The sequence below is a fragment of the Vulpes lagopus genome, chromosome 20 (assembly GCF_018345385.1).
Source record: "Vulpes lagopus strain Blue_001 chromosome 20, ASM1834538v1, whole genome shotgun sequence".
Lineage (NCBI taxonomy): Eukaryota > Metazoa > Chordata > Mammalia > Carnivora > Canidae > Vulpes > Vulpes lagopus.
Window position 1 is genome coordinate 22,081,329 of NC_054843.1, and position 12,959 is coordinate 22,094,287.

At 31.3% G+C, this 12,959-nt stretch overlaps 1 protein-coding gene across 2 annotated transcripts in view; it reads right to left on the reverse strand.

Annotated features, from left to right (window-relative positions):
• NCAM2 (neural cell adhesion molecule 2) overlaps nucleotides 1–12,959 on the reverse strand; it is a 503,501-nt gene that overhangs the window by 121,627 nt on the left and 368,915 nt on the right. For both annotated transcript variants that reach the window (XM_041735239.1, XM_041735240.1), the window contains exon 9: nucleotides 9,918–10,068. In XM_041735239.1, the coding sequence (XP_041591173.1) occupies nucleotides 9,918–10,068 (151 nt within the window). The remainder of the gene's footprint in view (nucleotides 1–9,917; nucleotides 10,069–12,959) is intronic.

Genomic DNA, 12,959 nt, shown 5'->3' on the forward strand with positions numbered 1-12,959 from the left:
TTGGAACTTTAGTTGAACTTCTGTTTCTTAGTAAAAGTAATGCCTTTGAAATGTTGAAAATGAACTGGCAGGAAGCCAAGAAATCTGTTTCAGAGAAACATAAAAGAGGTTTCGAATTTTTAAAAAAGGGAGTTTAATTTAAACACTTTAAGTTTAGTGCTATTACAGTAAATACAGTTGGTATCAATTATAAATGGCTTGATTCTTTTTCACTCTTTTTTAGAAATAAGACAGTAGCTGCTTGAGTCAGGCAATGAAGATTGTTCTGGTCAGTGTTTTATAACACTGTGCAATGCCGTTGTAGTTTTCATAGTTCCCATACTGTTTTTGATTTAAACAAAATGTTTAAAATGTTCTTACCATTCTCATTTGTAAATATTTATTTACAAAAATAACTTATCGTAGCATTGCCTATCAGGTTCCAAAAGTTTCATTGCTATTGTAATTTAGCTGCTAAATAAAACATCCTATCTTATAACAACATAGGCTTTAATTACCAGGAAATAAGCTTTAGTACTTATATTGGAGCAATATTCAATCAAAATAAAAATTTCTACTAGTCTTTATATGAAAGAAGATGAAGATTTGTTACAATAGTGTTATCACAAATGTAAAGAAAGTTCCAAATTTCATAATACAATTACACTAATTTACAAGGAAAATAATTGGAAGAGAAGAGCAGGCCAACTAAATTTTAAATTATGACCATGGTTACATATTCCAAATGATCATTTAACAATACCCCAAAATAATGTTAACTACTGTAGATAAATGATAACATTGTGGCATTTTCTCTATTTCTATCACAAGAATAAAATCTGAACTTTAGCAATTAATGAAATTAAGATTAATAATTATGTTGATTTATATTTAAGTAAAATTCATCTCTCATCATATTTACATAACTTAGCATAAATGAATTTTCCGCTATAATTCTCATCAAATTTAAGCATTTTTATGATTCAGTTTTAATACATTATATTACCCATGAGGTAGTGCATATAGAGAAGAAGTTAGCTACATGGATAGACAAAATATTATCATGCTAAAGCTAAAATTTATTCTTAAATGTAATATAAGGTTGGAAAAGTGGGTTAGGATCCCAACATATTTTGTATCCTCCTAGAATTCATGAGTAATTTCAATTGTGAAAAATAAGGATTCTCATTAAAGTATATGAAGTATATGAAGAAATAGCATAACAATTTGGATCAATCAAAGCAAGCTAGACTTCTAGAGACTTATCGATAATTTGTAACGGCTATTTAAAAGGTACCATCTGGAGGAGAAAACAAAAGGAGATAGCTAATATGTAGCATCTGTGTGTAGGTTATAACCACAGGAAAAACTCCTTTCAATTGGAGATTTTAAAAAAAGATGGAAAAAGAATGTCAATGGAATGTACCGTTAAATGTATTTATTTATTTTAAAAATAGAAGATATTTTTAAGATATTTTGTTTTACATGAAATGTAGCCTGTATCAGTAGAATTAGAATTATGTCTCTATAGGATAATTTCTAAGGGATACTATTAAAAACTTTGAACATCTAACTCTGAACTTCAGCTTAAGCTATCCTATCTCTAAACTTAAAATCTGAAATGATTTACATAGGAAGAATTTAATACACTTTTCAGGATAATTAAGGTTTGTGTATAGATAAATGAAACTGCACAGAAGATCAAAGTAGTAAAAGGGAGAAAAGAAACTCTACTTCTTTTTAGGACTTTGGATTTTAAATAATCTTTGATCAGTATAATGCTTTATTTGAGAACATATGATTTATAAAAAATAAAATCAAAAACACGAAATTTGAAAAAAAAAAGGGAAAGGAAGAAATATACTAAACACTCCAAAAAACTGAAATTAAAAATTTGTACCTCAATTCTGGAAACTAGGGAAACCAAATATTTTTGTGATTTAAAATTATATGAATATAATATATAGAAATTTCTGCTTCCATAATGGCAGTATAAATCTGATTGTCCATTTCCTCTACTAGTAATGATTAAAAGCTTTAGAGATGATACAAATTAAACAAAAACACAAAAACAATAATAAAAGTCACTATATAAGACTTCTATAGATTAAACAAAATCAAGGACATTGTGGAAGGGAATCAAAATTAGTTTCCCACTTCTTTTTCTCTTTCCTGGCTTTGTCTAAAGGGCAGGCCTTAGTCGAGCTTCACAGTGATACTGGAGTTAAAATCTGTCTAGAAATAGAGCAGTTCCTTGGAGGAAGCCAATACAGGATGAGTAGCAAGGGGGCAATTCCAAATAGGGGTCATAGAGGAGATGCCATAATTCTGCACATAAACCATAGAAATTGGGATGCCTGAGCGGTTCAGTGGTTTAGCATCTGCCTTCAGCTCAGGGAGTGATCCTGTAGTCCCAGGACTGAGTCCTGCATCAGGTTCCCCACAAGGAGCCTACTTCTCCCTCAGCCTATGTCTCTGCATCTTTCTCTGTGTCTTTCATGAATAAATAAATAAAATCTTTTAAAAAAATTAAAAAATGAACCACAGAAATCAACCTAACCCCTGAACTTTGAATGTATGGGACAGGCACAAATTTATATAGCAAAGGCTTTAAGAAGTTAATTGAGATTTGAGTCACTGCTCACAGTAGGCACACAGAATTAGGAGTGAATATCTGCTCAATACTCTTTTTCCAGATGTTTGTCAAAAGTCTTACAGTGTGCACAACATAATATAGTAACCAGGACTCAATCCAACATTTCTTGACATTCAGTGAACCAGAAAAATATGATCAATTCTAAAGGGAAAAGACAATCAACAAATGTATTCCAAGATGACCCAAATGTTGATTCTATCAGATTTTAGATTTATAGATTTTGGACTGGCTATTCTAACTATGCTCAGTGAGATAAAGGAGAGCATGCATAAAATGAATAAGGATAAAAAATGTCAGGAGATAAACAGAAAAAAAACAGAACAAAGAAATTCAGGAACAAAAATTAATATTTTAAAACAAAGAACTCACTGATTGATCTTAGGAACAGAAAGGAAATAGTGGAATAAAGGTTCTGTTAATTTGAATAGAAAACACCAGAAATTACCTAATTTAAAGAACAGTGAATAGTTAAAATGTGTAAAACTTAACAGTACCTCAGGGGTTTTTTAGATAATTTCAAAAGGTCTCATATGAGTTGAGCAAAGCCCTAGAGATGAGAAAAAGATTAGGAAAGAACTAATAATTGAAGAAATAATGTCCAAATTGCTCAAATAGATTGACAAATATAAATTTACAGACTTAAGAAGCTCAGTACACCCCAAACAAAAAACTCAAAGAAAACTGCACCTAACACATTCCATTCAGAGTTAAGAATAAAATAGAGAAAGAAAGTAATTTGAAAGTAGTTAGTGAATAATGACACGTGGCATATAAGGAATTCACAATTCAAATGATCATGAAATTCTCATCAGAAACAAGGAGGTTAGAAGATAGTGGAACCAAACTTTAAAAAAAATGTCAATCCAAAATTCTTTCCAGGGGGAAAAAATATCCTTCAGGAATGAGGGATGAGGAGAATATTTTCAGATGAAAAAAAAAATAGAGTCTATCCCAAACATATATGCTCTAAAATTAATGGAGAAGAAATTTCTTCAGGCTGAAGGATTATACTATCAAAAAGAAATTTGGAACTTAAGGGATGAAGAAAAGCAAAATAAATGGTCAATGGATAAGTAAATTAAAATATTTTATTTTCAGTTCTCAAAAATATGTACGACCATTCAATAGAAATTTAACATACTTTCTGGTGAGATTTCAATGAATATAGATATAATGCATATGAAATAAAAAATAAAAAGATCAGTGGTGGGCAGGTGTAAAGGTATCTATATGGTTGTGAAGTTCTTCTATTTAATATAAGGTATCAAAATATTAGCTCAATGTAAGACTGTGAAATGTTAGGTTTGTGTATATAATTCCTAGAGAATCACTTAAACAAACAACAACAACAAAAAAAAACACAACTATATTGCAACATAAAAATTAAAATAAATATAATGCCAACATACAAATATATAGCCAATATACAAATTAAAATAAATCAATAAAATCTTATATGACTAAAAATAATGAAGAAAAATCAAACAGAACATGAAAAAACAGAGAGAAAAAAATATAAAACAAAATTTTACACCTGAATGATATTATATCAATAACAGCATTCAATTTAACAGTGTAGCCTATGAACTATGACAAACTATGAACCATGGACAAAATATACTCCAAGGATCTCTTATATGTATGCTTACAGTTAAGATTTTTTTTTTACATTTTTAATCATTTGTAAGAGAAAAATGTATGAGCCTTTAAGATAGTTTGTAGGTGACAGAGATTATATCATGAAAATTTAAAATATTTATTAACTGGTCCACTTATCACTGATTCCTACTTTAAACACTCTAATGTTAAGTTAGAGATTGACAGTATGAATGAAAAAGCAATATTCTGTCATAAGCCACCTAAAAAGACACATTTTAATTTCACATAAAAATAGAGTGAGGCAGAAAGTAAATAAATGAAAAAGGGTGTATAAACAGTAAGAACAAGAAGGTATGACTAGTTATCTGAATATTAGGCAAAATAATTCTAGGCCAATGATTAGTGGAGAAAATAAGGGAAATAATTCATGAGGAAAACATATGTGGGAGAGCAAACAATGACCTGCCCCTCCAAAGATATTCACATCATCATCTCTGGAACCTGCAAGCATGTCATTTTACATGTCAAAAGGAACTCTGCAGCTGTGATGAAGTTAAATATGTTAATTTGAGAAGAATATCCCGGATTATCCAATGTGGGTCTCATGTAATGGAAAGTCAGAGACAGAGAAGTGAGAAGAGCCCCAGAATTAGATGAGGTGATGTGAGAGAGACTCCATCTGCCATCGCTGGCTTTAAAGATGTTAGAGGACCAAGAGCCAAAAAATGTGGGCAGATTTTAGAAGCTGAAATGGACAGAAAACAATCTGCCCTAGAGCCTCCATAGAGGAAAACAGCCCTTCTGACATTTTATTCAAGTGAAAATAATTTTGAACCTCTGACCTCCAGAACTGAACAATAATGTATTTGGGCTGTTTCCAGCAATTAAGTTTGTTGTCATTGGTTTTAGCAGAAATAGAAAATGAATACAACATACAAGCTATAAATGAGCATGGCCTCAATGAACTTAAAGATACGTGATGCAAAAATCAACAGATTAAAGGGAGAGAGAAAAGTTCACAATCATGGTAGAGGATTTTAACAACTCTCACTGTCATAAAACAGCTCTACAAAAAAAGTCAGTAAAGACAGAAGATTTAAACAACAGTGTCACCTACCTCTATCTAATGGATATTTATAGAACACAGTATTCTATGACTACAGAATACATATGCTTTTCATATACACTGTGTAGTTGTTGAGATAGATCATATATTGGGGCATAAGTCTCAATAAGCAAAAATGGCTAAAAATCACACAAGGAGTTTATTTATTTATTTATTTATTTATTTATTTATTTATTTATTTATTTTTAAAGATTTTACTTATTTATTCATGAGAGACACAGAGAGGGAGGCAGAGACATAAGCTGAGGGAGAAGCAGGTTCCTTATGAGAAGCCTGATGCGGGACTCAATCCTAAGACCCCAGGATCATGGCCTGAGTCAAAGGTAGATGCTCAACCACTGAGCCACCCAGGTGACCTAAGGGGTTATTTTTATACAAAATTGAATTAAATTAGAAGTAAATAATAGCAAAATATGTAGGAAAACACTAAATATCTGGAGATTAAATCCTTACAAATAACTATGGACCAATGATGAAATCACTAGAAAAATTAGAAAACATTTTCAAATAAATGACAATAAAAATATAACATATTATAATTTTTGGATTATGGTGAAGTATTGTTTAGTGGCAAATGTAGAGTCTTATATGGTATTAGAAAATAAGAAATATTTAAAGTAAATGACCTAATATTTCACTTCAAGGAAATATTATAATATAAACAAAGGTCGAAGCAAGTCCAAAATATATAGAATGGAAATATTGAAAATAAAATGGAAATCAACAATCTAGAAAATAGATTTATATACAAAGAATGTAAATTAACAAAGTCCAAAGCTAGTATTTTATAAATATCAACAATATTGACAAATCCTTAGCTAGAAAAAGGAAAGTCAGAATTAGTGCTGAGTCATTTTGATATATGTATGAAAAAATAATATATATTAACTCCACAAAAATGAATCCAAAATAGATCATAGACTATCATGCAAAATCCAAATCAACAAAACATTAAAAATAGAGCCTAGCCTAGAGGTGCCTGGGTGGCTCAGTTGCTTAAGGGACTGCCTTCAGCTCAGGTCATGATCTCAGGGTCTTGTGATTGAGCCCTGCATCAGGTTCCTTACTCAGCAGGGAGTCTGTTTCTCCCTTTAACCGCACTCATCCCCACTGCTTGTGCTCTGTCTCTCAAATAAATAAAATCTTTAAAACAAATAATAAAATAAAATAAAATAAAATAAAATAAAATAAAATAAAATAAAATGAAAGCCTAGTCATAAATCTTTGTGGTCGTAGGTTAGGTAATGATTTCTTAGATGGAACATGAAAAATATCGTGAGTCCAATATGATAAGTTGGACTGGAACAAAATTAAAATCTTTTGCTCTTCAAAGAGACATTTTTATTCCAGAAAAAAGAACAAATCTCTACACAATGTTCAAAAATGTTCACAAGAGCTTTTCTTAATAGGCCCAGACTTAAAACAACCAAATGCCCATCAACAGGTGACTAAATAAACTAACTTTGTTTTATTCACACAATGCAAAGACAGAAACAAATTATAAATTTTTTATTCATAGTCAACATATCAATGTATGTTGACTGAAAGTGCTTAGTAAAAAATTAAAATCAATGTACGATTCCATGTATATAAAGTTCTGGAAGTGCAACTAAATAATAGTGATAGAAAGTAGACTAACAGTTGCTTGGGGAGGAGAATGAAAGAATAGATTACAAAGGAGCTTGAGAAAATCCCTGGAGGTTATGTAAATGTTTGTTTAGATAATGGTGACACATATGCAGGCACTTCCATATGTCAAAACTGTTAACATTTTGCCCTTTATATATTGGCATCATAACTACAGTCCAACTATATTTTAATAAAATTTTCAACAAGGGGTATTTATTTCTCTAATTATTCTTACTAAAGAAAAATAAAATTCAATATTTAATTGTTCAAAGGAAAAACTGATCACATGCTCTAAAAGCTATCCATAAAACAAAAATTATTAAGACAATGGTTCAATAGTTGAGACAAAGTATTTTATTATCTTTGAAATAGATTTACCTAGCCAGCTTCTAATCAACAGGTAGCAACAACAATCTCAAGGAATGTTCAAAGAATTCTCAAAGCATTCTTTTACAAAGAAAGTTGTTTCTTTTTGATCCTGGCTAAATAAGAGATACTGTATAATTTGCTGGTGAGCTTTATTCTAAACATATACTTCAGAAAATTAAACAGGCCAACCAATGTCTATACCTTTAAGCAAACGAGAAATGCCTCTGTGATCAAAAACAACTTGTACTTCGTTATATTAGCCCTTGAAAAAGAGTATCCTAAGCATGTTTTTGTGTGTGTGTGTGTTAAAGTATTCATGTTATTAGAAGATCACAAGAACATGCAATTTGTACTGCAATATACAATCATTTGTTTACCCTATTGCTTTCTACCTATTTGAAATCAGTAATAACTAAAAATCTCATGTCATTATACATCAGCATTTCACAGTATCTTGATATTTTTCTCCATCTATCTCTTGAAAATTTGAATTCAAGTTGAGGTTTGATTTAAATCTCTCTCAATCCCAGTGTTCTAATGAAGCATGAGCTCTGTTTTATTCATTTTGTGTCTACAGTCACTCAGTACCAATTCTAAATCTTAAACAGCTTAATGAAAAGATTCTCAGTTTGCTCCAGTATGGCATTTTAAAATTCTTTTCAATGAAGTTTTAAAACAGAACAGAAATTGTAGACCTTAATTTAACTTGTTATTTATTTCATAATGAAAACTCAGGTAGGCATGCATGGAGGACAATTAAGAAGTTCTAGGATTGTAGGATGTGACTATGCTTGAGTAAAAGCATTTTTACATGGTTAAGTATAATGAAGCCCCACAAATTTCTTCCCTTAACCTTCTTAATTCACGTATATGGAAATCAAGGTCCCAGGGATGCATGTCAAACAACTAATTAGCACCAAACCTAGCACTGATATATTAACCTAATATTGCCTATAGGACCCAGTCAGCCTTACTCTGTTTTGGAAATATCAACAATGCTCATTTCTCATGAGCTCCACTTTTCTGAGTACTTATAGCAATAATTTAGTAGTAATTCTAGGATATATTAAATAAGCATTTAAATATTTACAAAATGCGAAGGAAAAAAGCCCTAAAGTAAGTTTTATTAAGAGAATATGATGCCTACCATTTCTTTGGCACAGTGAGAAAAGGCTGGAAGTATTCTATGAACTGCCCCTCCAAACTGGTTGGGCAGCTCTAATATAAATCATGTTTTGGCACCCTTAAATTTTTGCTCATGCAGGTTCACATTTAAAAAAGTAAAAAAATAGTAAGGTAAATTTTGACTTAAGATACTTATTTTGAATTACAAAATATAAACAAAGATGTTAAAAATTTGAGAAATGTTCATAATTTGTACAAATGCTGTTGACTTGAAAAAGATATATCTATTAATATGTGACATATTAATACATATAAAATATCGGGAAAATAGCAGAAAATAGTGTTAGGAAATAAAGCTAAATAAGTTATCAGTATCACTTCTTCCTCTGTGCATACCATTATTATGGCATTTTTTTTGCTGGTCTCTATTTTTTTAAGATGTATGGTGACAATAAAAGGACTTTCTTGGAAGTTCTCTACCTTTAGAAAATGAAACCTGCAATTTGTGAAATAATTATTTAATATCCTTCACATTTTTTTGTAATTAATTGGCCTTTCCATGAATTTCTTAACAAGAACACTTATGAATATGTAAAATAACATGGATTATTTGTGTCTGTTCTTGAGGAAATATTTACTTTCTAAAGGCATTTTCCACGAAAAAACATCTTATTTCACAGTTATTAATCACATTTTATCAATATTAACGCACAAGAAATTCTCCAATGTTTTGTCAATAAGAGCATGTTATACATCCCCACTATGACCGTTATGTCCTCTCAAACATCAGAGAATCTCCAACATTGATGATTCCTGAATATTCACTGAAAATAATATTAAATTTCTTCCTTTTTAGAAACATATATGTGAAATTATTCTAAAATCCCACTCAGTGATGGAAGGTGGATTGTGCATTAGCCTTCATATTCCCCAAATATTACATCTCCTTGTCATAATTCCCACTTACAGACAATAAACACTACTCTGATAAAATATGAATGCTGATACAATCATCTTAAAAACAGTATTTCATATCTTATGAGGATGCAAAATAATTTAACAAAATAACTACACAGGTGATACACAGGACTATTACTATTATAAATAAACAGATAAAACTCTAAGAAGATACTGACCAATTATTGATAACTAATGCAATTCAATTTGTATTGTGTTTGGGTTAAACACTTCAAAAAAGAAAATCAAAGTTTTCAGGATAAGTAGTATCAAAACCATTGAATCTATAGAGTACTGTGAAATGTCCTATAACATCCACTAGATGTCTCTAATAACTGACTTTGAATGCCAACAATAGATCTAGAGCTATGCATCAAATCATGAACTACACAGGTATTTCGATGATCCTACCAAAATTCATACTTGTCAAAGCAGAAAAAGTTGTTTTAATAAACATACAAAATGAAAATAACTTACATTCAATATCAAGGTACATGCTCTTTTGGTGCCCTCCAATTCTACTTGCAGCTTCACAGTCATATCTCCCTGAATCTGACAACTTCACATCTTTAATATGCAGTGATGAGCTTCCATGCTGCCCTTTGACTTCGATACGGCCATCTGGGCTCTGTTTACATCGATTCAGGAAAAAGAAAGATTTTACGCTTGTTTTGTGCAAAATTATGACCAAACATAGGGTGTTTATCACATATATAATAAACGAAAAAGTCTTACCTGCATTACTTTTTTTAAAAACCAATGTTTCTGTGTTTATGACTTTCTGTTTTTAGCTTTTCCATTTTACCCACCTACTTGCTTACAGGGACACCAACATGTAGTAAAAACTTCAACACATATTTTATCAACCTCTTTATTTAGTGCACTCTTTGCTTTAAAAAAAGCTTGCATGTTCTAGGAAGGGCTTTGTTGGCTTCCAATTATGCTCCTCACAAACAGAATGGAACAACAATGCCCATTCAATTCTGGCTGAAACCCACCAGTGAAAATGATATTCCTCCTTCACTTTAGTTTCCATTTCATCAAGTAAAGTCAGTGTATAAAGATGTATGGAAATTAAAGCTTTAAGAAGAATTTATATTTATTTTGAATGCATGAAACAGCACTGCTCCAAAGTCTGTTAGGTACCATATTTATAACAGATAAATTATTAAAAACAGCACTATGTAAGTCATTCTTAGAAAGTAAACAACATGAAAAAGATTAATCACATGCCCTATGAATATTGATGCAAATCAAGGAGTTGCTCATAATCCAATAGCCTAGAGATTATATTTCAAATAAGAATTCTTGTGTGCAACCTAATCGGTATACCTACAATTGTTTTCTTAAATCATTTAAATACCTTGATAGCACACATGTTAAAACAGAGGTAGTTAATTTACTGAATTTTACTTTGCACAATCAGGAAATATAGTGGTATCTGCCATTTTATAATTCATTTGTAACATGTACTTTAATATTATTGAATTGATTATTTTCAATATTTGAGGTTTTAGTGCCATAATAAAAACTACATGCCATACATTTAATTTGAAATATGTAAGTTATTATGTAATAACGTAATGGCTGTTTAATTTTCTATATAACTGAAATTCTATAACTGAAATGTGTCCTTTGTATCATTAAAACTTGTTTATTTTCTTTTATTAATATCAAAAGTCTATTTTAAAGCTCCTTTTCAAACATGAAGTTGATTGGGACACAGTATGATCACTTTTTTGCCTTCTAGTTTTATAAAGGAATGCAATTACTATACAATCATATCAGCCACTCATAATTCATTTACTATCATGATCGTAAAAATGGTTTTCAAAAACAAAGGAACAAAAATATGCAGGGGATGTATTATGTGACCCAGATCAGACCAAAAATATGTTCCTCAACTCTCAAGTATTGCTAGAAAATAGTAAGGTAAGGCTTTCAAGCAAAAGACATTCTCTTTTTCCAATAATTAAGATGTTCAGTGGCCAACCCAAGTACTTACTGAAGAGAAAAAAAAATGCAGAAACTCACAGAAGTTAAAATTAGAATGAGTAATCTCAAAAAAGCAGAATGGCCACTTTGTTATACAAAGTAACTAACTACTTTTTGATAACTAAATGAGTATTATTTTCTTATCTTACTGCATCTCTATCATTGGACCCTACAAACTACCCTTCTGTCCTTATGTGCAAACTTCCCTTGGCTTTCAGGACACCCACACTCTATTGTGTTTTCTCCCAGTGTCACTTTCTGACTACTTGTTAGTCTGGGTTGAGGTTTCCTCTCTTTGGGGACCCCTGTATTCTGTCCTGAACACAACCAATGAACTCTGCTTAGACATTCTCATCCCCTCCCATATTAGCAGTTGTCATGACCTGTAGTCACTCTTTCTCTAGGCAAGATTCCTCTTTCCCAGGAGAGCTATGGAACCAGATATGTCTCTTTCAGGACATGCCCATTTGATGTTTCTCAACCAGCATGGGTATATCTGAACATATCACTTCCTCACCCAGCACAACATGATCTACTCCTGTGGTCTTTCCTTCCATGAATGGTACTAATCGTTTTCCATGCTCCATGGTAGACCATGTCTTCAGTCTTAGATCAGTTGCTGAGTCTTTATCCATTTACATGGTAAGTGATGATAAATCTCAGTTTATCATCTTGTTCAACATTATCTTGTTCAGTGTCTACCAACTGTATTTCCATGGACCTATCTGCTCTCTGCTTCGCCTATTTGTAAACTTAGTCGTGCTGCTGAGTTGGAAGAAAGCTAACGGGCATCTCTGGGTTTCAGAGAGAACAATCACACTCAGGGTGAATGCGACTGAAAAAGATTCCCTGACTCTGCAAAAGCCATCAGCATAATGTTATTTCCTATGTTTCTCTAGCAAAGTCTCATTGCAGATGCAGAAATTATTTCTTGTGTAGCTAAGAATAAGTTTTTCTAAAAGCAAATTTTTAATTCTCCTAACAACTTCATGAAGGTTTCATATACCATGTGCTTTATAATCATGAATAACATTGTACTGACATCTGAATAAAATCCCAATGTCTCAGCCTGACATTTAAGGACTTCCATGTGACATCTCCTTTCTGTCTAAGACATTGATTTTTTGTTTAAGCACACTTTATAATTTGGATACCATTAATTTGGATTCCAATTAATCTGAATTACTGTCATTTCCATAAGCACCCTCCACAGACCTGTTTCAACCTTTCCCCCTTTACCTCTTCTATGTTTACATGGCAGGGTTCTGTCATCATCCCTTTAATTTCTTGGGAAAATATCAGTTTATATTCAAAATAAATCAACTGTTTTATATAATTATTAAATGTACTACTTTGAACTTTGAGCTTTTCTTAGAACACACTACTTTTTCTAATCTAATTGGAACTTCAGAATTCATCCTGTAGGATATTATAGTTGAACAAATGTGAGAACATTTTTATTTTTATGGCACTTTATGTTAAAGTCACCTGGACTAGTACCAAGAACAGGGCCATTATATTCTA